At 56.2% G+C, this 26,587-nt stretch overlaps 2 protein-coding genes across 35 annotated transcripts in view; both read left to right on the top strand.

The window, feature by feature from the left end:
- The first annotated feature begins 202 nt into the window (after positions 1-202).
- Positions 203-13,198, top strand: LOC135402381 (CCN family member 2-like). The gene is made up of 5 exons (XM_064635492.1): positions 203-1,069; positions 6,219-6,432; positions 9,770-10,018; positions 10,886-11,094; positions 11,281-13,198. Exons 1-5 carry the CDS (start codon positions 1,007-1,009, stop codon positions 11,590-11,592), a joined length of 1,047 nt encoding a protein of 348 aa, XP_064491562.1. The 5' UTR covers positions 203-1,006; the 3' UTR covers positions 11,593-13,198.
- Positions 13,199-14,640: 1,442 nt separating this feature from the next.
- Positions 14,641-26,587, top strand: part of EPB41 (erythrocyte membrane protein band 4.1) — a 95,741-nt gene continuing 83,794 nt past the window's right edge. For 14 of the 34 annotated variants that reach the window (XM_064634938.1, XM_064634942.1, XM_064634940.1 and 11 more), the window contains exon 1: positions 14,682-14,758. Coding sequence is in view for 1 of the 34 variants with exons in the window: in XM_064634984.1 (XP_064491054.1) it covers positions 14,656-14,758 (103 nt within the window). In the remaining 33 variants the exon portion in view is untranslated. Of the gene's footprint in view, positions 14,759-23,378; positions 23,589-23,823; positions 23,935-26,587 lie in introns of those variants that run through there. The other 20 variants (XM_064634966.1, XM_064634967.1, XM_064634954.1 and 17 more) reach the window with 7 other exon arrangements.

Consider the following 26,587-nt stretch of genomic DNA (forward strand, 5'->3'; position numbering starts at 1 on the left):
GCACAGCTCCACCTTTCTCAGGCCACTCCATGTGCAGCACAGAGGCTTCTGTCCGGTCCCCGAGCTGCTCTGTCCCACCCCCGGCCAGCGAGGGCTAAGAGTGCCCTCTGCTGCACTCCTCCTCCTCCTCCTCCTCCTCCTTCTCCTCCTCCTCCTCCCACGGCAGCGCTCCGCCTCCTCTTTGGGAATAAACAAAACGACTCTTTAATACACAAAACAACTCTCTCCTATTCCAAAGGTCTGTTGTGCTGGCTGTACAGAAGCCTGGTGCTGGATTTCAGCAGCAAATAGAAAGGATACTGCCCCAAAGTAAAGATGTGTGAGATCCTGCATCAATCCCCAGGCACAAACAAAGCACTTTAGGGAAGTGCCGTCCTTAATCAAAATTCTTCATCCTGGAGCTATTCGTTGCCTTGTAAAACACGCGGGAGTTTTACGAGCACTCCTCGAGCATGAGGTCCAGTGATGAAACTTTAATTTCTGGGAGCTGGAAGCACAAGCGATGCAGGGACAGAGGTGACACCTGACAGCTCCAAACTTCCCATCCCTCCCTCCTGCTCCAACGCCGAGCACCGCAAAGCTCTGCTTATTCACCCCTCAGCTCCTGCAGCCAAACAGGAGCGGCTGCAGGCAGGGAAAGGGGGGCTCTGGCAGCAAAGCTGTGCCAGGATTCCTACTCCGGGAGCTGGAAAGAGGTAAAAATTAAACCCTAGCAATCCTGCTTTTACTGGGGTTTGATTCACCCGCCTGGAAGGTAACCAGGCTGCGGGCAGCAGTGGCAGCCCCATAACCGCGGGGCCCGCAGGAATCCGCTCGTGTTCCCTGGAATTCGGGCAGTTTTTGTTGCACCCCTTTGGGCTCGGTCCCAGCCCGTCGCTCAGCGCGGGGCCCGCCCCCTCCAGAGGATATTTAAGGAGAAGCTGATGTGCGACTTGCTCCAAAGAGACGAGAAACTCCGAACGAGCGGGAGTCAGCCGGCAGCCTGGATCCCTTCCCAGTGCTCGGGATGTCTGGAGACTTGGGGACAGTGACCCGGACCCTGTTCCTGCTGCTCCTCGCCCCTGGCTGGGTACGTACAGCTCCGCCTGGGCTCTGCAGCTTCTTGCTTGGATGCATGAGAGGGCTTTGGGCTGGGAAACCCTTCCCACCTGCTCCCGAGTTTCCCAGGGAAGCTGGGCTGGGAGCAGGGAGACACAAACGTGCTGTGTAATTAAACCAGGCTCGGGGCTGCCCCGTGTAACGCCAGTCATCCACGGATCTCAGAGCTCCTGGCACATGGGAATGGGGTTTGTTTCATCCCCCTCCTGGGAGTCAAAGGCCAGTCCTGGTTTACAAGGGGGAGAAGAGAACAGAGAGAGGGAAAGTCAGTCACTGAGTTTATGTCACTGCAAGGAATAACAGTCTCATATCCCAGTTCCTTACCATCCCCATCCTTCCCCAGCTGCCACTGAATCCACCCCTGTGCTCCCAAAACCAGTGATCCCGAGGGGAAAATTAGACTGCAGAGTTTCCAGAGCAGGATTTGTGCCTGTTTTCCTGTTAACACAAGTGCTTGACAGAGCAGCTGATTCCTCTTAGGATGTTTGTGTGCTGTTCCCGTGCCAGGACTGGCAGGAAGGTCCCTGCAGTCATTAATGGCTCTAAATTGTTGGAAGTGCCTTTTGGATACATCAGGAAATCGGGTTCACAGAAGCACTTGCAGGGTTTGTTGTGCTGAGAGAGGCAATAAACTCCTGGTTGGTGAGGTCTGTTGGATGCTCCTGGCAGCACTTGGAGTGTGCCAGCCCCTCTCCTGCCAGGAATGTGCCCTGGGATATGATCTGAGGGTAACTGCTGCCATTCAGGTTGGCATCTTGGTTCTAGCACCAGCTCAGCCTCGTGTTTGTCATATAAACAATAACAGTGAATCCCACTGCTGTGACCCTCAAATATCACTCTGAGATGTGTCATTTTCCCTAAACTTGCCTCAGAAATGAAAATTTTACCTCTGAGCTCTGAGCATTAGGTTGGACTCAATGATCATAAAGGTCTTTTCCAGTCTAAATGGATCTGTGATTTATTTATTTTTTGTGGATCAAGGCAGGAAATGAGAGCTGTTACTCCTGAATCTGCCTGTGGTGGTGTTCAGAGGTGAGAGTAATTCCAGGATTTCTGGGAGTTATGTTTAGGCTCAGCCTGGGCAGGTCTCTGTGTCCCCACTGTCTGGGAATGGGATCACTGGTTCTTGTCTCCCCTAATAGGTTGTTGTACAAAGTGCTGCAACAGCCTTGGGAAGGTGCCTTGAGAGCCTGTGACAGAGGGAGAGCAGGGATTATCCACAACTGTCCAGTGTTTGGAGGATGAATAGCTGTGTTTTGGCTGCTTTATCTACTGTTGGTCTTGGAGCACAAGGAGAACCAGTTGGATGTTTATTATCTCACCTCCACCTTGCAGCATTAACCCCTGGCTCAGTTCAGAACTCTCCTTTCCCAGCCCCCCGAGTGCAGTGATGAGCCCAAATAAACTTTAGAAGTCCTCTTTGGTTTGGCTCCCTCAGCTGGTTCCCCGGGCTCCCATGACCCTTGATCAGGAATGAGAAATCCCGAGGGTGCCACAGACCTGGTGAGATCTCCTGTCCCCAACTTGTGCCCTCCTAAGGTGAGGAAGAGGTTTTATGTGAATATGAAGCAGGAAGAAGGTTCTCCCTCTTTCTTACCCCCAGGTAGCTGGGTTTGGTGCTGGCAGTTGGGAGGGAGCTTGTTCTGGCTTGTCAGCTGGGATGGGACCTGGGAGTAAGAGGCAGGGGAATCTTCTATCCAAGTGTTGGCACTCCCACAGTGGCTTGGCCATCACTCAGGAGTCCTGGGAGTCCCACAGCTTCTCACACAGTGTTTGTGACAGATGCAAGAGCTGCCAGCAAAGCCAGGAGCAGGGAGAGCTGATATTCCAGGCTTTAGAACCTCCTTGACTCCACGGCCTTGATCCCTGAGACTGGTTGTGTTCTGCTGCTCTCAGAGTTCACAGAAGTGCTCTGCCAACCTCAACAGCAACAAGGGCAAGGCTGTAGTGACCCTGAAATCAGGATCCTGCTCAGTGAAAGTAAAAGTGAGTTTTGGGGCAGCCCCTTCTGCAGAGGGAAGAAAATGAAATGTTCCCTGAGTTGAATCCCTCTGGACCCAGGTCAGTGGCAGTTTATGTGGAAATGCTGGGCTTTGTGTTACATTTGGGTCTGCAGCAAAGCCCCTAATTCCAGTCCTGGCAGTTCCTGGAGACAGGCTGGGGAGTTCTTTGGGGCAGTCCTGGGGCAGTTTCCACGCTGTGTTGAAACAACTCCTAGGAGCAGTCCTTGGAAAGATTGCAGGTGGAAGGTGCTCCTTGCAAATCCAGTATAATCCACTGTTCAGCCTATCTGAAGGAAAACTGAGTAACAGAGGACTCAGGAGTCTGGTTCAGTATTGACTTTGTCCCAGCTGTTCCCAGCTCCAGAGGTTCCCCTGGCCAGGCAGTTTTTCAGTGCTCAATACTGGGGAGGGGGGTGTGAGCCAAACCCAATTCCAGCTCATTCCCTCCTCTCCTGGACCTGGGAGAGCAGCAGGAGTTATAAATAGCGTGGGCTGACTTTGTGATAAAACCAGCAAACAGGAGCTCTAACACCCTCTGGGTGATGGAGGGAGGCAGGTCCGAGCTGACTGGTGGGAATTGGAGTATTGGAGTATTGGAAAGAGCCCTGAAAACCAGGATGAACTGGGGGTTTGAGCTGGGGGAAATGAGGCACAGCTGAGGTGGGTGCAGGGTCACCCAGCAGGTCTCTGACATGCCAGAGATCTGAATCCAGATGCTGTGCTCTGAAAGCAGAAGGTAAAACCAGGTGAGGTGGTTTGTGTGGGTGAGTTATCAAGGAAATCACCAGAGCCAGCAAGGATTAATGAGAGCAAGGAAGAGAACTCACAGAATCATGGAACGGTTTGGGCCGGAAGGGAACTGAAAAATCATCTTGTCCAACCCCCTGCCATGGGCAGGGACACCTTCCACTGTCCCAGGTTGCTTCAAGCCCCGTCCAACCTGTCCTTGAACATTTCCAGGGATGAGTTTAATTCCACTGTGTCCTGTCATCCCGCAAGAGGTTGTTTTGGTTTGGATTTCAGCAGGAGAGCTATTTTGAGAGTGTTTTTTTCTATGGCCTGTGGCTGACACTGCACTGGAAAATGCTTGTTGCCATTATTTTTTCTGAAGTGCATGGGTTGCATCTCAACAGAGATCCCGTGTCAGGAATGCTCTGCCCCTTGTGTGAGCTCATGTACCCCCCACCCACTCACCCGGGGCTGGAGAACACATCCCTTGGCAGCTCCAGCAGTTGCCTACACGAAAAAACAGTAGGGAAGATTTCTGTATTTTTAGTTCTTTTAATGCACTTCAGTGGTTGGGAATTGATCCCTGTGACGTGCCAGCTCCTGGCGAGCTGCTCCAGCACTGCCGGCTGGGAACAGCTGGGCTGCAGGGAGGAGGGGCTTGGCTCCAAAACACTCTGTGCTAGGACGGATCCAGGAGAATTCGGCTGATTCCTGCTGAGCAGGGAGATTCTGGGAGGACTCAGCCCTTGGGAGCACCCTAGGGAATGGCTAGATTTGTGTCTGAGGAGGTTTGGATTGGATTTCAGGCAAAGGTTCTTCCCCCAGGGGCTGGTTGGGCACTGCCCAGGCTCCCCAGGGCAGTGGGCACAGCCCCAAGGCTGCCAGAGCTGCAGGAGGGTTTGGACAATGCTCTGAGGGACAGGGTGGGATTGCTGGGGTGTCTGTGCAGGGCCAGGAGTTGGATTCCATAATCCCTGTGGGTCTCTTCCAGCTCAGCATGTTCTATGATTCTATAGTTCCATGACTTTGAGGGAAGGTTCAGCCCGCTCCCAGTCCTGCCCTGGGCTGTGCTGGGTGTTCCAGCCATACAAAGCAGTTGGCACCTTCCTACCCCACATGAGATCAAGTCAGAGCAACAGTCAAAACAGCTGGAAAAGTTTTCCTGCTGTTGTCAGTGACAAACACAATATCCAAGGAGGCTGTTTCCCAAGGGAGGGCTGGGTGGGATGTGACAAGTCCAAACAGAGCTGTAAAAAAAGAAAGATTTATTCTCTGACCTCTGTCCCAGGTGTGTGTCCCTCACCTCTTCCCAGCTTGGCTGCCCCTCTCCCAGGTTGCCAGTGGAGCTGTGAGGGGCTTGTCCAGTTGGGTGCCTCCCTCTCCACCCAGATCACAGCAGGACAGGATCCCAGAGTGTTTTGGTGGCATCATCCATGTGCAAAGGTCGTGTCAGCCCCGGGTGGGAGCTGAGCCGTGTCCAGCAGTGCCTGAGCAGGTTGGAGTGGTGATGGAGCAGGGCAAGGGAGGACTTGAGTGGGCAGGAACAGAAAACCAGGCTGGAGCTGGCACTGAGGAGGTTTCAGAGGATCTTTAGGTGTGACTTCAGGGTGTCACATCTCCCAGACTCGGGCAGATCCAGAGCTGAGCTGCTGTAGCTGCTCCAGGCAGATGCAGGACAAAGGTGGCACAGACTCAGTGATTGGGGTGTTGGACACATCCTGGGTTTTCCAGAGCAGGAAACCCCCTTCAGCCACAGCCTGGTCTCTGTTTAGTGTCTGAAGTGGCATAAATCCACGGGTGGGTTTCAAGGGGTGGCCAGTGAAATGCTGCCCATGGGGGCAGCTCTGGAGTCACAAAGTCCCGAGGAAGGCTGGTTATGTTGTGTTCCTTGGAAGGGGGAGAGGAGAGGGCACATCTCTGGGAATAATGAAGGAAGTGTGAGATCCAGGGCACAAAATGGGAGCCTTTGGCTCAGTTTTTAGCACTGCTCCAATCCCTCTGCCTGACTTTGGGCAAGTTCTGTACCTGTGCATGTCCTTTTCCAGCTCCAGCTGGGTCTGATTCTGCTGCTGCTGCAGAGGCTTTGATGTTTGTCCTGTGTAAGAGCTGGAATTGCTTGCTGTTAATAATTACCACTTTATTGCTTCCAGGGAGGCGGAGGGTGAGCTGTGCAGGGGACTCCGAGCTACTGCTTGTCCTGTTTGTTTTGGCTTTGCTTCCCAGAGGCATCTTTTTTCCCCCTGGAGCTCCAGAGGAATGAGGGATGAGAAAAGTCCCGTGAGTCCCTGGGCTCTCCCTCCTCTCTCTGGGGTGTCTGTGCTTGTGGTAGAGCCGTGTTTTCCCTTTCCCTGCCTGGACTCATCCTCTCTGTGGGTTTTTGCCCTGCAGGGAGAAGCACAGGCCTGCACCTTCCCGTGCCAGTGTCCCTCCCAGCCTCTGCAGTGCCCTGCTGGCACCAGCCACGTGTTGGATGCCTGTGGCTGCTGCAAGGTGTGTGCCAGGCAGCTGGGAGAGCTCTGCTCCCTGCACAGGCCCTGTGACCACCACAAGGGACTCTACTGCGACTTCTCCAAAATCCACAGAGGCAGCGGGATCTGCTTAGGTGAGACCTGCATGTTCTGTTCTTGGGTGGCTTTTCCGTGGCGCCTCCCAGAACACCCAGCAGAATTCCCTGGGAGCCAACAAATCCACTGACACACACACAGCTCCTTCCCTCAGCTCCAAAGGTGTGAGTGGGGCTGTGGATCTCTCCTGTGTCCTGGGACACCCTTAGGACACATCCTCTGTCCCTGGGGGTGAATATCAGCAATCCGGGCTCTTACTGAAAGGACTTTTTCCTGGAAAATCCCACCCCAAATCCCCCTGCCTTGCACTGCATATGGGTGTTCTGCACTTGGCTGCTCCCAAAGTGTGTTTCTGGCTGGAATGTGTGGGTGGGAAGAGCTGAACAGCTCCTTCACTGCATTGTGTCTGTGCGGGACACGGGAATTCCTGAGCCAGGTAAACACAAAGGCAAGAAACTGTTTTCTCTCCTCGTGCCCTTTTTCATCCAGAAAAGAAAATTTTTTTTTTGATTTTATGTTTTTATTTGGTGGTTCTTTTTAAAACAGGCAAAAGTGACTTTGGTCAAGAGGGGAAAAAAAAAAAAGGCAAGTATTTCCTCAATCTCCTGTTCTTTGCTTGAAAGCGAGACTCCTCTGCCACATCTCTGCCAGGAGCTTCAGGCCCTTGTCCAAACGAATCTAACTTGTAGAAGCTGGTTTTTGTTTTTTATTTTGAAAAGTTTATATAAGTTGTTTCATTTCCCTCACTCAGTTTTTTGGGATCTTTAGGAGCCATGGGAGCTCCTGGTACTTTCTGTAGGCATTGACACCTGAGAGCTGAGGACTGAAGTTTAATAAGGTGTGATAACACCCAGCAAGTGTGAGCTGCAGGCTGCATCATTCCCAATGGGAATGAGGGATGGGTTTGTGGAGGAAAGGCAGTGAAATCATGGGAATGATTTCCTCTCAAGTCTCCCCACAAAGCCTGGACATCCTTCTGACAAAGGTGCTTTGTGTTCACCGTGACATATCAGGTTTGATCCCAACATTTTGGAGTAAGAGTCCCAAATTCATGCTGGGGAGGAAATCAGACTTGCCAACACAACTATCCTTCCTGCTTTTAAGTGAGAAATTAAGCTTTTCATGGCAAAACTCCCAGTGAACCCAGACCAGGATATCTCCCTGAAATGAACTGAGGATTTGAGCAGTAAGGTCCTTGGGTGATGTTTTTGTGGTGTCCACATGGATCTGTTGGAAGAGGGGGGGTTTGGAGGCAGGGAAGGAAGGTGGAGTGGTGAATCAGAGAAGGGGAAGGATCAATGTGACTTACATTTATCCAAGAAAGACAGATGTTCTGGGAGCAGAAAGGAGCTGAGGTGTTCCAGTGTCAGGGGAAGGGCATCTCAGCTGGGACCAGCCCGAGGGCCATATCAGCAGAGATGGGAAGGGAACCCTCAGAAGGAAAATTATTGTGTATTTGCTTAATGTTATCACATTCCACACGATGCAGAGGAATCCTTCTCTTCCTGCAGAGACCTTGGAGTATCAGAAAGGCAGAGACAATCCTGTAGTAACTCTAGAGTAGGGTTCCTACTGGTGGTAGAGTGGCCTGGGTGGGTGTTGGGACCTGGCAGAGGAGCTGGAGAGGCTCCTTGAGCCCTGACATACTCCCTGTGGAAAAGGGCAAAAGTCTCCTTGGCTGGAGTTGGTGTTTGGGGTCGGGCACTGCCAGGGAATAAAGAACCACCTCTCTCTGTGGGCGCCGTCGTTTCGGTGCCTTAATTGGATCAGGTCATTGGGAAAGGGAGGTCAGGGAGGGTAATGAAGGGCACAGCAAAACCACTGAGTTTGGAAAACATAATCAACCCCTGGAGTGAGCTGCCATTCCTTGGGTGGGGAGGGAGGAGAGGGAACAGCACGATCCGTTCAGCGGGACGGGAGAGCGCTCGGGCTGAAAAACAGGGAGAGAGGGTTTAAAAATAAGTCTGAATGGCTGTGTGGAGGGAGGGTGGATGGATGGCTTCCACTTTGATGGAAAAAGTGAGGGTTTTGAAACTTCTAAGTTGGAGCACAGGAGTATTTTTATCCCAGTGGCATTGAAAAGGGTTGCAAGTCGAGATCCAGCTCCGGTTTGGAACAGTCCGGAAGGATTTGTGTCCCCTCAAGGGATGGGATGGAAAGAGGCTCTCACTCCTTGTTTGGTCCAACCACTTTCTGCCTGACACAGTGTCCCCTGGGTGAGCAGGACTAAGGACAAAATAGATCAGGTTTCCTGGGAAGCCTCCACAAGCGGCCAAGAATCCTTCATTTTGGTAACTTCCCAATAGAGGTTTGCATGGGTTTTTGCAGGAAGCAGCAGCTGCTGAGAACTGTCCAAAATCAGGATTTCTGTCCCGTGAACAACTCTGAGATTTCAACATTTCATTTCAGGCTGATAGAAAAAATAAAAAATATAAAAAATACATCTAAATATCTATATATTTAAAAAAAAAACCTCAATTTTTTTCATTATTTATTTAGAATACTCGTTTGGCTGTGTCAAAACTTTCTGCTTCCATTTTATCAGAATACCTCATCTTGATCTTTTATAGTGCCTAAAATAATTACCAGAGCAAAACACTTCCTGCTATGGACACTGTCCCACAAGTATTTTGGTTGAGCACAAAGGAAATCTTTGATATCAAAATGAAATGCTTCAGTTGATTCCTATTGAAACCATTCCTGATCTCAATCAAATAAGAGATTTCTGCTGGAAAACTTCCACTGGGAAGGTTTTTGGTTAAGCCAGATATAAGAGCTGGGGAGCAGAGTGAAGGTTTTGCTGTTCTGTGTCAGATATTGTTGTGTTTCCTTTTATACCCAAGTTTTATTAGGAGGGAGGGAAAGAGTGGTAGGAGGGCTGGAGATGAGAGACACGGAGATCAGAAGAGAGAGAACTAGAAAAAATTGGAGCTGGAGGGAAGAAGAGATTTGTGCATCACAGAGGGGCCAGAAAGGTCACCAGCCCAAAGTGTCATTTCCTTTGTAGGTGCCATCAGCCATGTGGGAACCAGCTGCTCTTGGGAGAACGTTGCCTTTTGGTCTGCCAGGAGTACTGAGGAGCAAAGTCGCTGCTCATGTGCCGTGTCAGGGATGTGACACCACTGACTGGGCACTGACTGGGGCCTGTAAAGGCAGTGTCACACTTGGTAGCTCACCCAAATGGAGGAGAAATTTTTCTAGAGAGCTTTGGGAGGGTTGGCAGTTCCAAAAAATCAATGCCAGGAGCAGCCTTGAATCCAGGGAGGCAAATATTACCCAATCCAGCACAGAGATGGCAGAGCAGGGCAGGGTGGGCTCTGTCCCTCCTCCTGAGGCAGAACTTCAGCTCTGCTCTTCCTCCTCCTCCTCCCGCAGCTCATGAGGGTGCGACATGTGACCTGCTGGGCAAGATCTACCTGAACGGGGAGAGCTTCCAGCCCACGTGCAAACTGCAGTGCATCTGCCTGGACGGCGCCGTCGGCTGCATCCCGCTCTGCTCCGACGACCTGCGCCTGCCGTCCCCCGACTGCCCCCACCCCCGCAGGGTCAGGGTCCACAACAAGTGCTGTGAGGAGTGGGTGTGCGAGGAGGGCAGCGACAACGACCTGGGCACGGCCATGGCGGGTGAGCGGGGCGGGTGGGATGGGAACAGGAGCTGTCGGCCGGGGAATAGGGATGGATCCAAACTGCCGGTGGAATGGGGCCAGGAGCTGTGTCCTGGCGAAGAGAAGTGGATCCAAACCACCTGTGGGTTGGGGTACGTGGGATCCAAGCTACCTGTGGAATTGTGGTGTGTGGGGTGGGGCCAGGAGCTGTTTGTTGGGGAAGAGAGATGGATCCAAACTACTTGTGGATTGGGGGATGTGAGACAGAGCTGGGAGCTGTTTCCTGGGGAAGAGAAGTGGATCCAAAGTACCTCTGAATTGGGGTACATGGGATGGAGCCAGGAGCTGTTTGCTAGGGAATAAGGGTGGATCCAAACTACCTGTGGATTGGGGCTCATGGATGGGGCCAAGAGGTGTTTGCTGGGGAATAGGAGAGGATCCTATTTGCTAGGGAATAAGGATCCTGTTTGCTAGGGAATAAGGGTGGATCCAAACTACCTGTGGATTGGGGCTCATGGATGGGGCCAAGAGCTCCTGTTGCTGGGGAATAGGAGAGGATCCAAACTACCTGTGCATTGGGTCATTGACTGGTTTGGAACTGGTCGTGGTTTTGTACACTGGCATGTGGGTACCAGGGCCGCTGATGGAAGAGCTCAGTGGTGTTGTGTGGACCCTGTGGTGTCACAGCAGAGCTGGCTGGAGCTGTGCTGTGGTAGGAAATGCTTCCCTGCATCCTCCCCCTGCTGAGAGGCCGAGCAGCTCACGGGATGGGCCAGACCTTTGCTGCCGTTCTTGCAGCGTTAGCCCAGGTTGGGAGCAGCCGTGGAGCTGCCATGCTTTGTCCCGAGCCCTGAGCCTCACCCTGTGTCTCTTCCCCATGGCTCAGTGTTCAGGGAGGACCCAGCCCAGAAGCCTGAGCTGAACAACCTGCAGGAGAACTGCCTGGTGCAGACCACGGCGTGGAGTGCGTGCTCCCGGAGCTGCGGGATGGGCATCTCCGCCCGCGTCACCAACGACAACCCCCAGTGCCGCCTGGAGAAGGAGACCCGGCTCTGCATGGTCCGGCCCTGCGACTTCCCCATGGAGAAAACCAAGGTGGGGGCTTGGGGAGAGGGGGACACAGCTCCCCAAATGCCAGGGGAGACCTTGGGAATGGTGCTGGCTCAGGGGCTTTGCTCTGTGGTTCCGCTGTCTCCGTGCCCCGTTGTGCAGTGACGGGGATGGAGCAGAGGCCTCGGTGTGTCTTTCCTGTCTGTGTTAATCCATCCACTCTCTCCCCAGAAAGGGAAGAAGTGCGTGAGGACCCCAAGGCCACGCCAGAGCCTCCACTTTGAGTTCTCGGGGTGCACCAGCACCCGCTCGTACCGGCCGCGGTTCTGCGGGAGCTGCTCGGACGGGCGGTGCTGCACCCCCGACCTGACCAGCACCGCCGACGTGGAGTTCCGCTGCCCCGAGGGGGACTCCTTCCACAGGAAGATGATGTTCATCAAGGTGTGCTCCTGCCACTACGACTGCCCCCGGGACAACGACATCTTCCTGGCCACCTACCACAGGCGGATGATCGGGGACCACGTCAGGAGCGAGCGGCAATAGCCCTGCCCGGGCCGGATCCGAGGCGTCGGGAGGGATCCGAGGGGCTTTGGTGACTGTGTCGCAGGACAATGCAGCCTCTGCCCCTCTGTGAGGGGCTGTGCTCTCCAGAGCAGCAGTGTTCACACCAGTGGTCCCAGTGAGCTGAGGTCTGGGGGGGAACAGCCCCAGCTGCTCCAGCCCTCTGACCCCCACCCGCGGTGCCGCAGAGGTCAGTGAAGGAACCAGACACAGGCTCGAGCTGCAAACTTGATCCCTGTTCCCGCTGGCCAGAGGGGAGAGTGGATCAAAGCCACGTGGCTCCAGCCTGTCTCCAGCCCAGAGCACAGCGGGCACAGTTCCTGATTCAGACCCCAGGAGCTCCTCCAGCATGAACTGGGGGTGGGCCAGGCTGCCAGACCAAAACCTGTCCCCTGTGGGTGCTGCTCTGGGCAGCTTTCAGTGCCTTGATGAGCATTTCACAGAACCATAGAATGGTTTGGGTTGGGAGGGACCTTAATGCTCATCTTGTTCTAACCCCCTGCCATGGGCAGGGACACCTTCCACTAGCCCAGGTTGCTCCAAGCCCCGTCCAACCTGGCCTTGGACACTTCCAGGGATGGGGCAGCCACAGCTTCTCTGGGCAACCTGTGCCAGGGCCTCCCCACCCTCACAGGGAGGAATTTCTTCCTAATCTCTTCAGAAATGGCTCTGGGGTGGGAGAGAGGCAGGACCCCATCAGCTCACACATCTACAGAGGGGCTGAAGCTGTGTTTTGGCTCCAGAGTCTTAGCTCTGGATGTTTGTGAGTAGGAGGAGCACTGTTCAGCTCAGGCCTCCCTGGGGAGTTTAAGGCACTGGCAAGAAAAATTCTTGTATTTGTAAATGGAGCAGATCCCCTCTGGAGTTACTTAGACAGTGACACAGAGAGCTATTGGCACTGAGGTCTCCAGTAGGATTCCCACCTCGTCACAGCCCTGACAGAGTCTCTGCCATTAAAGACATCCCGCTGCCAGCCCGTAGCTCCAGGAGAGGACACCAGCCCAGGAAGGTGCTGGTGGTGTGTCCAGCAGCAGTGCAGCCCCTGCAGCTCCACAGCTCCACGGAACTGCTGAGCTCTTGTGTGAAAACCTCTGCTGATCTTTAGCAGAGACATCCAGGCACAGGGCCTGATTCTGTTCATCACAGCCCATGTGCAAATCCCAGTGAACTCCTGTTCCAGCAGGAGCAGCAGGCCCAAGGCTTCACCCCACTACATCTCCCCCCAGAGCAGAGCCTGATGCCAGGGGACAGTCCCAGCTGCCCCCAAGTGCTGCCCCGAACCCCCAAACTCCCCTGACATACCAGCTCAGGGCCTATGTCCCATCCCACTCCCTCTTCTTGCTCTCCCAGTCTGCAGCAGGTCCTGAGCCTTCAGCCTCCTGAATCGATTTGAACTGTAAATAATTTATCTGGTGTTGTTTATCTGTTTTTAAGGCCCTTGTACAGTTCCTGTATCCCATTGGCACAGCCCTGCTCATGCCATTCCCTCTCTCTGAGCTTTTCTCCTGCTGTTCCCTCGGCTGCTGAGCCTCCAACCACGCTGAGGTTGCACTTTACTCAACGCTAATAAATATCTCTTTATTTTTTATATATTTTATACATTTATTTGTTTGTTTATATATTTATCTTTTATATCCCGTGTGAGGCTCCTGCCTGGTTCCCCCTCCAGCCTTTCCCCAGCGCTCCCAGCCTGCAGGGACCAGTGCTGGGACCCTCTGCAGAGCTGATGGCTGCGTGTGGAGGAGATGGAGGTCCCAGAAGGTCCCTTTCCCCCCACCCAAATAGCAGCGGGGCTGGTGTTGGTGCCTCAGAGTCCCTGCAAATCACAGCTCCTGCTTGGGGGGGGGACAAGCAGAGCCCCAGCTCTGCCTGCTGAAGGACCCAGAAGTCCTTAATACCCGATTAAAAATAACCCCGGGAGCAGATGTGAGCAGAAGTCGGTGATAGCGGGGCCAGAACGCGAGGGGCTTTGCAGCGGCTTAACAGCTTATGGATTCATCCCCCTCTCATCACATTAGCCAGGGGCTCCCTCCCCTCCCACCGGGGCGGGGGTGAGAGGCTCTTCCTCCCCCCAAATCTTCCTCCTCCCCGGGGAAGGCTTAGGGCTCCCAGGGAGGGGCAGGGGGTGAGGGGACAAGCCCCCATCGCACTTGAGCTGCGGGGTGTTGAGGCTCCGAGCCCGGGCAGGATCCATCCCGTGGCTCTCTTGGGGGGCTGAAAAGGCCTCGGTGGAGGCAGAGGGGGGACACGCGGTGACGGACCCACGGCGACCGTCCCTGCCGGTGTCCCCAGGGCGGTGGCCATTAGGTGGCACCAGGGACCGTCCCCAGGGGGACACCCTGACCTGGAGCGAGGTGCGATGGGGCGCAGGGCCTTGGCTGGCCCTGGGGGGGCTGGGGGTGACTCTGGGGCAGCACCCACCTGCTCCAGCCCAGCCCCGGCATCCAGTGCCACCGCAGGGCCGGGACAGCAGAGCGGGCCGGGACTGGGACCGAATTCTAGCCCGCCGCCCCCTCCATGGCTGTCCCGGTCCCGCAGGAGCCGCTGTCCCCCTTTATCTCCGCAGTCGCCGCCTGCGCGGCCCCGATAGCCCGGGTGTGGCCCCGGGGCTGGGGCTGGGTTCGGGGCACCTCAGGGACCCCGAAGCCCTTTATCAGCGCCGGCCACGCCGCAGCCGCTCGGGGTGGGCGCAGGACGGGGAACCCCCGGCTGGCCCGGCCCCCGCGGGGAAGGGGTTTCCCTAAGAAAAGTTAAGAAAGTGGGTGAAAACGAGCGAAAAAAAAATCCCCCAAGGCATCGATCCTTTTTTTTGGGGGAAGGGGGGGGGGGATATTGGGGCTCTCCCGGCCCAGCCCGGGGTCCCCCAGCGGCGCGCGGGGATTCCCGCGGGGGCTCCTTCTCCTTATATGGCCGGTGACGTCACGAGGCGCTGGGAGGGGGGATCCCGGGCCACGCCCCTTCACCTGCGGGCCCCGCCTACTGCAGCGGCGCGCGGGCGGCCACGCCCCTCCCCGGCGCGCGCTTGACGGGCGGCGACGGCAGCCAATGGGCGCGGCCGCCCGAGCGGTGGGGCGGGGCCGGCGCGGTGACGTCAGAGGGGGCGGGGCCGGCGGTGCAGGTGGAGGCAGCGCGGAGCGGAGCGGCCCCGGTGAGTGGGGAGGGGACGGGGGGACATGGGGGATTTGGGGGTCCCTGGGGGATCAGGACGGTTGTGGGGGGCTAGAGGGATATAGGCGGGCCTGGGGGGGCTGTAGAGGTCAAGCAAGTTTTGGGGTGCGGGGGTCTTGGGGAGCTCTGGGAAGGGGGTACAGGGGTCAGGCTGGTTACGGGGGATTTGGGGGTCCCTGGAGGAGCCCGTGGTAAGTCAGTCTGGTCGTGGGGTGCGGCGTCATAGGAGGACTTGGGGTGGTCTTGGGGCGCATAGGGGGGTGGTTGTGGGGTTGGGGGCTTGCAGCGGGACACGGGGTGCTGTGGGGTGTGGGGTCCGCAGTGGGGTCAGACTGGGTGTGGGATGGTGACCTGGGGCTGGGGCAGCCAGGGGCACCCGTAGAGGTCAAGCTGGGTATGAGGTGCTTTAGGGGGCTTAGAGTTTTGTGGGGGGTCAGGCTGGGTATGGGGAACCCGCAGTGAGTGAGGTGTGGGGCGGGGGGGTTGTGGGGAAATTAGGCGTGTCCAGGGGCTGGGGGAGGCCGGGGAGGCACCTGCAGTGCTGTCAGGAAACGTACAGGGCAGGAGGGAAGGGGGGTGGGGGTCCTCAATGGGGTCAGGCTGGGTGTGGGGGGAATGGGGTGCACTGGGGCTGTCCCAGGGACTCTGAGTGGGGCTGACGGGGAGGATGTGGGGTGGCAGGGCTGGGGGGGCAGCAGCGGGGCCCACAGTGGGCTCAGACTCAGGAGGCAACTGGGGCCCTGTCCCACAGTGGGTGCCAACCCCAGGACCGGGGGGTTTCCCTCCGTGGTGTTGTTCCCACCGGAGCAGTGGGGGGGACAGGCGGGTGCAGACCCAGGGAGTGAGGTGCCCCCTGCCCCCCCCATGTCCCGCCCTGGGAGGTGGCAGCTCCCGCTCTGGCACCCGGGGCCGGGTCTTGGTCCTGGTTTGGTGCTGCCGGGGCTGTGCCCGGGGTGCAGCAGCTCCACCTGAGCTTCGAGAGAGCTCTGTCCCCTCTCCCCCAGACCCGTCTGTGCCCACCGAGACGGTTCCCAAAGCCGACCTGGGAGTGCCAGGGCCCTGCTCCTGCTGTCCATCCTGTCCCGGGGGCTTCTCCTGCCGTCGGTCCCTGTCCTGGCTCACCCGGCCAGTACTAAAATCTTCCCATCGACTCTCCTGCGGTCCAGAGGCGGGGGTGGGGTGGGGTGGGTGATGTCGCCGCGTCCCCTCCTCGACGGGGACATTTTGCGGTGATGTTACAGCCCAGAGGCGTGTTTGGCGTCCCCGGCGGTTCCTGCAATCCCTCTTTCCCTTCCCGAATTTCTCCCTCCTGGCAGCTATGGTTGGTGGGTGGGACGAGGGGCTGGTGTAAACCTGGTTTGAACCCGATGGCAGGTCGCTGCCATGTGCTGTGCCGGTGGCGTTTGCCTTCCCCGGTGCCCGGCGGGGTCCAAGCGGCCGGCGGGGTGGCAGGGGGACAGCGGGGGACAGCGACAATCTTTAGGGCTATCTTTAGGGCTGTGTTGCAATGGAGGGGTGTGCCTTGGCTCGGCGCTGCCGGCAGCCGCCTCCTCGCCCGGGGATTGATTTACGCCGAGGCTCCTGCTCGGGGAAAAGCAGCGTTTGCTCCGCGGTTTGTGCGAGCGGGGCGGCCGCGGTGGGAATGTGGGGTTGAGCCGAGCTCACGTCGGCGACACAAGGTTCGGGAAGCACCATCGGCCCCGGGCACTGTCGCACCTCACACATGCTCTGTCACCGGCCCGGCAGCGGGACCGGCCGAGCCGGAGCGAACGGCCGGGATGGGGAAGGCGGACGGTGCGGGGAATCTCTGCTCCTCGTGGGAGAGGAGCCGCCCTGGGGCGCGGGAGCAAGTTGGGTTCTTACGAGGTGCACCACAGAACTTCCCCGTCTCCCTGCTCCTCCCTTCCCAAGGCTCTGAGGCAGGCACGGATGTGGCTCTGGGAGAGCTGGGGTCACTCCCCTCCGCGTCCTCTTCGTGCCGGAGTGACCCGGTCAGTCCGCGAGAGGAACCGGCGCCTGCACCAGAGCTGAGGTGACACGGGACCCAAGTTCTGTGTTTGGCTTAATCCTTCTTAATGCCACTGCCCTGCTCATGCCCACTGTGCCCGTGGTGATGCAGCTGCACCGTGGCTGTCCCTGAGAGGAGGCAGCCGAAACTCGTGGAGCAGTTTGCATCCCCCCAGCTGCGGGGCCCGTGTAGATGTGAATCTCCCCCAGCTCTTGGCGCTGGCAGCCCCTCAGCTTCTCTCCCGCAGTGAGGCACACGCCGCTTCTGCCTGTGGTGATGGTAGCGGCGAGTCAGCGGCAGCCAAAAGTTGATCCGTGCACCGAACCTCTTCCCACGGTGCTGCTCAGCCCGTTCTGCGGGCGCGGGGCTCCCCCGTCCCTTCACTTGGCTTTCCCTCGCTCTTAAGAGAAACTTCAGGCCTTCCCCAGAGGGTTTGGAACCTGCTGAGGAGAGAAAGTGCCTTCTCATCCGCGGCGGTGCTGCTGGAATGAGGTTCCCTGTTCCCGGCGCGCAGCCTGGCAGCTGCTGGAATTGCCTGCAGCCGCATCGCTCCGCACCGCGCGTCCCCCCGGGCGGGCACGGGCCTTTCGGAGCCAGCAGAGGGTGAGGATCGCTTGGAAGAAAGGCAAAACATCAGCTCTTCCCCGAGCGGGGCACTCTGAAGTTATGTCACGATTTAATACACAACAAGCTTTTCCTGAGCTCCCTCCCCAGATACGTCCTGGAGGGCAGGGCACGCTGCAGGTGGTCCCTGCCCTGGGGGGGCAGGAATAGTCCTTTCTCTGCTGAGCAGTGTTTTAACTGCAGGAAGAGGCTCAAGGTGGCTGGAAGTTTGGGGTGATAACTGGCTCTTGGCCACGCTGGATGAAGGTGTGGGAGCTGAGGTGTGATTTGGGGAGGGGAGGGATTTGCTCGCCGTCAGCCCGGAGACCTCTGTCAGTGAGCTACCTGGGAAGGAGGGGGATGTGTCCCTTGTCCCTTTTATGCAGTGATTTGTGCGAGTCTCTGAGTTGGGATTCACGGGGAGGGGCTGTAACCGGTTCTCCCTGCTAAGCCCGGGACCAGCACCCGGTGCGGGGGGACGAGCAGTGTCACGCCCTGGACATTCCACCGGGGCTGTGGTCCTTCAGAGCGTCGGGGCTGTCCCGTGCTATCCCCTTCTGAGCTGGTGGGGACAGCCAGGGTGTGGTTGGGGGCAGCCGGGGTGGGTTGACTGTGGCTCTGGGGTCCGGCCGAAGCGGCCGCCCCCGCTGCCCGCCTCTCCCCACTAGAGGCTGCTGATGACCAGAGCATTTTCCCTCCCTGCTCTGAGAGAGCAGCGGGGTTTGGAATTCGCAGGGCTGAGCATCCCAGCCCGAGCTTTTCCTGCTGATTCACCCTGGAGACAGCAGTGCGCTTTCCCCGGGTTCAGGGGGCACATCTGCTCCCCCTGCCAGGCCCACAATAGATCTCCCCACTTCATTAAGTCTTAATTAGGTAAATGCAGCGGGACCATGTGCGAGGCCACTGCCAGGGGACACGGATCGTGCGTGGAGCCGGGTACCAGGGATGCCGGCTCCCATCCCGCCTGCCTCAGGGGTGCCGACGGGGTTTTTCCAGCTGGGCGCTGAATGTGGAATGAATTCAGCCTTCCGTATTGTTTTCCCGGAGGATGTGTGCGCAGCGATAAGCGCTTCAGCCCTCCGGCATGGCCCAACTGGCAGAAAAGCCAAGGATTAGTTAAGCCATGGAAGGGATCCCTCACCGCTGGGCACAGCCGCGGTAAAACCGCCCTGTAGACACAAAGGAGACTCTTTGTCCAGGGCACCAAATGCCTGGGCAGGATGGGCTGGAAAACAAACCTGGACCCTGGGAAGATGATTAATCACGTAACAATTAGGCGTAAAATGAAAGGCAGTGGCTGCTGCAGTGGAAGGTGCCTCGGAAGGAGTTTGTGGTGTTGCACAAGCCCCGCTGCCTTTGCTGGGTACAGGCAGTGCCGGGCGGGCAGCGAGGTGCCAGCTGGCTCCGGCACCGGGCACGGCTTCCCCGACAATGGCAGAGCGGCGCTTTACATAATCTGGGACTTGCCAAACAAGCTTGAAGGTCTGGAAAATCCTCCTGCTATTGTTCGTGCTCAAAGTTTGCTAAATTTCCTGGTTTGATCTGCCGGGCTGGGTTTTGTTGTGGGACCGCAGTGTGGGGGAAAATGCACTTTGCACAGAGGGAAGAAAAGGGCGTTTGTGGCGTTTAATCCACGCCTGCTCCTCAGATGAAACTATTTTTTGTGGTTCACAAGAGGTTCTGAGCAGCTGCTGGCAGCTTTGTAGGGCTGCAGGACTCTGTGTCTATCCAATTAGTGTGGTTTGTGTCTAGTCCTCTCCTGATGCCCCCCAAGGAAATCCTGGACTACCAGACGAGGACGGGGCGCCGTGGGCAGGGCTCACACAGGCACCATCTGGGCTTCTGCACTGAGGGTCTGTGCTGGGACAGAAGTGCAGGGTCAGAACAGCTTTGTGCTGTCTGAGCCCCCTCGAGTCGGACCCTGTGGCTCTGGGAAGGCTCCAAAGCTGCTGCTCTTTGGCAGATTTTAGGAGAAGAGGCTGGAAGGGAGCTTGGGATCCTTGCTGTGCCGTGTCTCCCAGGCTGGAGGTCACTTCCTGCAGCCTGGTGATTTGGGGCAGCCGGGAACCCCCCAGGAGGATGCTGAGGCTGTGGGAGCCACTCCATCCCCATCCTGGCCTGTGGACGGCCATGGGCTCAACAACAGTGTATTTTCTGGCCCTTGGGAAGTGTTTTGGGGTGTAGGGCCTGCCCTTTCTCCTCCATTGTCTCACCTCAAAGCTCTTTACCAACACAAATAAAGCCGTTAATTCAGTTAAATGAACGAACCCTGTTAAAATGTTCTCTGCTCCTATTCCTGCCTGTTCTTGTTCTCTGCTCCTACTCCTGCCATTCCTGGGAAAGCCAGGTTTGGTAGCAAGGGATGAGGTGAAGTTCTTGCTGGTCCACTTAATGTGAGGCAGGTTTTGGCACCCTGGTAAGCAGCAGAAGAGGAGGAACAACCCCGGCCTGAGGGCACAAATACATCCTCTTATTGGATGGCTAAATTGGCAGCTTCAAGTGCCTTTCATGTAGGTAATTACACCTGGCCACAGTTGACCTGAGTGGGATTTAAGGAGGGGGTGTGAGGCTTGACGTGTGCTGGGAGCCTTCAGAGCTGACTGCAGTGGCACTACGGCAGTCCTGTAAGTGTTGCAGATGAGGCAGTGGTGGGGAAGCTCTGAGCTGGTTTACAGCCTGGAGAACCCGGTGTGGGGAGCTGGGGTGGGCTGGTGCCTCGAAGCATCACCAGGGCATTAGGGCAGGGGGTGTGTTCCAGGCTGCATCTCGCTGTACATGACCTCTGTGGGCTGATCCCTCACGAGTGCCACGGTGGTTTAGGTGCTTGCCAGACACCACCAGCCTTTAAGTGCTTGTATTTCTATATCCACTCTCCAAAACCCCTTGGAGATGGGGCAAGATGGGCGCTTCAGACCCGGGGGGGAGCTCTTTCTCTGCGCTGAGGGCGTGTGTCAGACAGGGCAGCACCGAGTCACCTCCCTGCCCCGGGGTGAACTCGAGTGATGGAGGAGGGAGGGCAGATGTTGGCCCGGCCCAGGGCCACGTTGAGCTGTAACGTGACTTTGTGCGTGTGTTGTTGCTGTTGTGCTGGAGGTGCCGTGGCTGACGTGGAGGTGAACCTCTGCCGTATGGCCGGGATGGGCCCCGGCCAATCCGGGGCTGGCAGATGGGGTCAGCGCTGCTCGGGGATTTCCTCGGGTGCACAGTGCAGGCTTTTAATAGCAAACGGGGTCATCTGCATCGTGGCACGGCCTGAAACCCGGCCCTAAGGATCCCCACTGGCAGCTGAGAGGTGGCTGAGCAAGACATCCACTCCTGTTGGAATTTTATTCCAACAGGTTTTGAGTAAAACTAAAATAAGACTTAATATTTCTGGCGGGTTTGGGGTGAAGCTCCTCCCTAGAGGCAGCCTGGAGAAGCCCTGCCTTTCTCAGGACGGTCACGTGGCCCCTTTCCTGTCCATCCAGGTGGATCCTGTGCCTCAGCCGGGTGCCAAGACTTCATCCTTCTAGGAAAGGCAGCGGGGGCTGGTGTGGGTTTTCCTCACTCCCTGCTGGCAGGCCCCGGGCGCCTGGTGCCCTGTGAGCAGTGTCTGGGGTCGCAGATGGCTCTCCTCGGGGTGACAGCGCTGTTTGCTCCATCTCAGCTGCCTTTCAGTGGGAACACACAGGATATCCGAGTGCAGAATTGATCCCTGCCGCTGGCCAGCCTTGTTCCCGGTGCCGCTGCTTTTCCTTGTGCTGCGGCAGGAGGAGAATGTGGTCTCTGGCAGTTTGCATCCTGCTTCCCCTACAAACTGCCTTCCTCCTGCTCGGCTCCCTGGCCCCTGCCCTGCTCAGTCTGAGGCTGTTATGGGAGCTCAGCAAACCGTGATGATCAGATCCAAGCACTGGACCTGGAACCACCTGGCACTGCTGGGCTGGGTGAGGAAGCTCATTTGCACGGGGTGGTTAATTCTCTGCATGTTTTAATCTCTGTGACCATCTGTGTTCTTGCCTGGGCTGGGGAGATGGGAGCTCTTGGGATTTATCCCAGGAGGTGAACAAGGAGAACGCTGCTTACTCTGTGTGTGCTGAAAACTGCCCCGGGTCAGAGCAGGATGACCTCATTAGCTGTGGGAAGAGTCATTCCTGCATCTTTGGGCAAGGAGGCCTCGACCACAGTGTGTCAGCTCTATCCCAGAGGCACGTCCCAAGGATCTGCAGGGAGGAGATGGGGGCAAAGGCACTTGCCAAAATTGGAAACCTCTGCAAATGCTTTCTACCATCCAATCCCAAGCATGGAGGGTCTGTGACCAGCTTGGCTGGCACCCTGGAGAGCTGAGGTCCCGAGGGCAGTGTTGGTCTGGGCTAAAGCACCTCCTGGTCACCCCAAAAGCCCTGCCCAGGTTGTGGCAGCTTGTAGGGTGTGACTCTGCCCCACCAGCAGCCACTGCTGCCTCTGCCCTGGTGAACTGCTCAATTTGACCTCCAGAAGCTGCTGCTGAGACTGGGGTGCTCACACACAGTACCGAAATTGGGGGACCAGTACCTCTGGGTGGGCTGCAGTAGCATCCCCTGAGTAGAGACGTTGCTGGCAGATAAGGTTTTCACAAGCAACACCCAAATTCTTCCTCACTTTGGGTTCTCACATTTGGAGCCTGAGGCTCTGCAGCCCCTCCAGAGCCCCAGCTGGGATCCTGCTGACCACAGGCTCTGCATGTGCCACGGGCAGAGGTGGCACTGGCTGCGGGTGCTGTCGAGGAGCGCCTGTCCCGTGGGGCAGCGCGGCCCCGCCGAGGCTCCCGCTGGCATCCGAACCCAGAGGGAATGATCCCTGCCCTGTAATTAAGCTCTTCTGCTCCTGTTCACCACACTAATGAGCAGTCTCATGGATGTGCTCCTCGCAGCTGCTCTGGATCCTCTGCATGGCTCCAGAGTTAGAGGTGACTTTCCAAGAGAGCCACCTGCAAAAGGCAGGATCTCCATCCCTGTCCCATTGGGGTGAGATGCGTGGGCTGGGAACCTTTGACTGTAAAGGATTTTCCTTGACTTCACCCTGCCAAGATGTAAATTCCTCTGCCAATACACACCCTGGCTCCTTGGTGAGGAGAACCCTTCCTGCTGTTCGTGCTGGCTGGGCTGGGTGAGGTGATGAGGGACTGAGGTTGCCTCTGGAAAGGAGAGCTGCTCTTTGCTTGCACCCAGGCTCTTGGCATCAGTGGATAATAACACTTGAAAAACAACTGGTGCTCCAGCTACAGTCCCTGTTCAGCAGTTTGGGGGTTCAGTCTCGATGGAGGTGATGGCACCGGGACTGTTGGCGTCGTGGTGCATCCCAAAGGATGGGTGTGGGCTTGTGCCCATCTCTCCACCTGGTCTAGGTTTGATTAGATATTGGGAAGAAATTCTTCCCTGTGAGGGTGGGGAGGCCCTGGCACAGGTTGCCCAGAGAAGTTGTGGCTGCCCCATCCCTGGAAGTGTCCAAGGCCAGGTTGGATGGGGCTTGGAGCAACCTGGGCTAGTGGAAGGTGTCCCTGCCCATGGCAGGGGGTGGGCAAGAGATGGGCTTTAAGGTCCTTTCCAACCCAAACCAATCCATGATTCTGTGATTCTCTGCTGTGGCAGGGGGATTCTTGAGGACTCCACCATCATGTCAAGCAGGTCCCTGGACCCTCAGTGGGGCTGTGGCATGGGCTGAGGATCCTGCTGGATTTCGGGCGTGTGCCCACCGGAGCACAGAGCCGGCCCTGCCTCGGCTGGGAGCACCGCTGCTCTCTTGAATCTCTTCATTTAGTTAATGATCCTTTTGTTGAGAGGATTAGAGTTTAGAGGCCTCTGGCAGAGTGTTAATTAAATTAAGTCTCTGGGTGTTTCGCGGAGTTTTTGAAGCCCCACTAGAGGGCTCAGGCAGCCCTTACAGCCGGGGCCGGCGGCGCTGGGCTGTGCCCATCCCTCCAGAAGTTTGCACGAGAACTTATGTAAGGCCAGAGGACTGGACGGGCGCAGAAGTGCTCGGGGCCAGTGCGGAGCCCTCCCGGAGCTCGCTGCTCCCCAGCCCGGCTCTACCCGGCCCTCGGCAGTGCCCTGTGCCCCGGCTCGGGGGGCTCTGCTCAGTGGAGTCCGTACTCCCTGGAGTCCGTACTCCCCCGAGTCCATACTCACTGCAGGCTGGCAGGCACGGGCTCCTGCGTCACCGCCCGCCGTATTATCAGCGTTAGGTAATGCCGGGCTGATGTTTTTGGGGCTTTTTTTTTTTTTTTCCCCACTCGGTGTTTACTTTTCTAAGAAGTGGCTGAACGTGAACGTCCGGTTCCACCTTCAGTCCTGGGGAGAGTCAGACACTGAAGTTCGCTGGGTTGTTGCCGGGCTCATGTGGATACAAGTGTGAGCACTTGACTTTGTGGCTCCGGGGGGTTCTCCTGGTGGGTGAGGGTGGGGGGGTTTCGTGTTTGGCTGAAACTGCTTATTAACCAGTGTCTCTTCTCCCTTCTCTTCAATATCTGCTGCCCCGTGATGGATTTTGGTGCCTTGCCTGCGTGGTTGGCCCGGCTGTCTCATCTCTGGGTAAGTACCTGCTTTGTCAGATGGAAATGCCTGAATTTTAGATTTTAAGTTACTTGGACTTAAATAATGAACTGACCTGTTTATTCTGTCTTAAACTCTGGAGCGTTGGTTGTTATCAAACAGCAGGATTTATCGTGTGTGTTTGTGTCTGTGTGTGTGTGTGTGTGAAGATTTTGGATATTGAAAAGCACTTCCTTGGCCTGGAAATTGTTGTGTTTTATAATATGAAGAAGCCCCCAGTGGGAGTTTTTATTGCCAGCCTGGGCTGTGGAGCACTGACCTGGGGATAAAAGCTCACTAAGTGCCAGCAAGTGAGCAAATGGAAGTGAAAATGTTTTTAGGAGTGGAAGGCAGTGGCCCCTGTTCCTCCCCAGATGCCTCCTGCCAGCTGTTGGTGGCAGGTCAGTGCTGTGGTTGTGTAAGGGGCTCTCTGAGGGCACTGGGCCACCTTCCCCTTTGCAATCCTGCAGATATTTGGGGCTTTGCAGGGCAGGGAGAGTAGCCTGAGGCTCTTCTGGCAGGAGAGGAGGGGAAATGCATGTCGAGTTTGGAGAAGTGCACCAGGCACTGATGTTTTCAGTTTGTGTTCAAGGAGATCCTGCTTTGCATGGGGGAAAAATCGCCCTGATGGGGTGGATTCTGGTGGTTTCCCTGCAGGGGTTTGGTGTCTGTTCTGAACCTGTGAGGTGCACTTTGTGTGTTAAAGCCTCTCAGGATAAGGTGTGTGTGCTCGGGGTGGAGGGAAGGAAGGGGTATCTGCTTGGTGAAGCTGTTTCTCTGGATTCACTGGTGCCTTTGCATCGAGGTTGTGATCTCTGGAAACTTCAGAAGTTTCAAATTTACTTTCTTTCTTTTTCTAAAATTCAGAGTGTCCTGCTGTACATCACCTTCCCTCCCCAGTAACATCCTCTCCTCTCCTAGTAATGGAAAGGACTGAGCATATTTAGAGCAGCTCTGCTCCGTGCCTGAGCATTCCATGTGCTGCTGGTCACTGATGAAAGTCTTGAAGGGAAAGCAGAGGAAGCTGCTGGGAACAGATTGCTTTATTCTTAAACTCAACATCATTATACGATGCCTCACGGGGGGGCAGGAGAGATGAATCAAAACCAAGCACAAACCTGTTGTTCCTACCCAGAACTGAGTGCAGGACTATATTTGGAAGCTGTGCTGCTGCCTCCTGATCTGAATGAGCTGCTCTTTGCTGCCACATCTCTGAAAGCAGGATTGTTAATTAACTAGAGGACCTGCCTTGATCAGAGGTGCTGAGCCCCAACCCCATCAAACACCCAGCAGTCATCTGAAAGCAGAATAAAACTCCTCTGCATGGAAAGTCCTGCGAGCTCTGATGTGGAGCAAAGTACTTGTGTGAGAGTCAGGGTGGGTCAGTGAGAGGCAAACCTGTACCAGCACAGTGGCTGTAGCTGTGCCAGCTGTGCCAGCATGGTCTGGAGCAGGTTTTCATCCTCGATGCCTGAGCAGACCCCCAGGACAGTGGCCCATCTGGTTATGGCTGTGTGACAAGTCTCTGGTCACGGGTGAATTTCTTCCTTGGGGAATGCTTATAACCTGGACAATCCCTGGTTTGCTCTCCCCAGAGCAGTCTCACTGTGACTTTTGTTGTCTTCCACATGCCACACAGGGGGCAGAGAGCTGCATTTCGGTGGTCCTCTTTGTTACAGGCTTTGGGGGTTTTGACCCTGCTACGAGATGAGACTTGCTGCTTGCTGAAGGCCTGGTGTGAATCTTGGTCAGAGAACCAGAAAGCCAAGTGGTACCTTGTTAGTGGTGACAAAGATCAAGGTGGTGTGGTACAGTTTCACTGGCTCAGGGACGGTCCTGACCTTCACTCAGCAGCAAAAACAGCAGGCTCAGATTGCTTCTCCATCTTTAAGCCTGGCTTATCTCATAGGTAAACATAAAATGCATAGGAGCTGTAGTAACAGAATCTCTCCTCCTGACCTGATAAGTGTTGGGCATCAGTCCTGAGAGTACCACACCAGCAGCTTCCCCCAAGGGAAGCTGTGAGTAGCTGCAGGGCAGTAACTGTGAAGGAAAATGCTGAAGATGCAGGAAGAGCCTCTGTTGGGGGTTTTCTCTTGACCTTCAAGCTGAGGTTCACATATGTTGCCATTATTTAAAGCCTGTCAAGAAATCCAAGCCTGTCTGTGGTGGTGAGTGCAGTGTGTGCATCCATGGGCTGTGGCTGGGATATGTCTTTCCATACGTTGGCACTGGTGACTGGGAGACACGTGTTATGATCTTAAAGTTCACCTGTACATGAAGTTGTTTCTTTCTATCCTAAAACTCCTGTGTCACCTGGAGAGTGGCATTGTTCATGGAGCCCTTGAGCAGCTTGTTGTGTTGTGAACTTGGGTCTCCCCTTAATTCTTGTTTACACGTGACTCAGAGAGGAAGAACAAATGAGATCTCCTGCTTTTGCACCTCTCAGTGAGATTTTCTGCTTTGACCTCTCCCAGTGGTCAGCAGCAGCTGAACATGAGCCCAGGTGGCCAAGGAGGCCAAGGGCACCTGGCTTGTACCAGCCATGGTGTGGCCACTGGACCAGAGCAGTGACTGTCCCCCTGTGCTGGGCACTGCTGAGGCCAAACCGTGAAAACTGGGGTTTCTCTTCCTCATGAGAAGGAAGACATTG

Source organism: Pseudopipra pipra, chromosome 24 (assembly GCF_036250125.1).
Source record: "Pseudopipra pipra isolate bDixPip1 chromosome 24, bDixPip1.hap1, whole genome shotgun sequence".
NCBI classification, from domain to species: Eukaryota; Metazoa; Chordata; class Aves; order Passeriformes; family Pipridae; genus Pseudopipra; species Pseudopipra pipra.

Excerpts from the sequence above, each read along its gene's own strand:
- LOC135402381 (XM_064635492.1), top strand. The coding sequence starts at position 1,007 with ATGTCTGGAGACTTGGGGACAGTGACCCGGACCCTGTTCCTGCTGCTC. Across the intron at positions 1,070-6,218 it reads TGCTCCTCGCCCCTGGCTGG|GGAGAAGCACAGGCCTGCAC; the intron begins GTACGTACAGCT and ends TTTGCCCTGCAG. Across the intron at positions 11,095-11,280 it reads TCCCCATGGAGAAAACCAAG|AAAGGGAAGAAGTGCGTGAG; the intron begins GTGGGGGCTTGG and ends CTCTCTCCCCAG.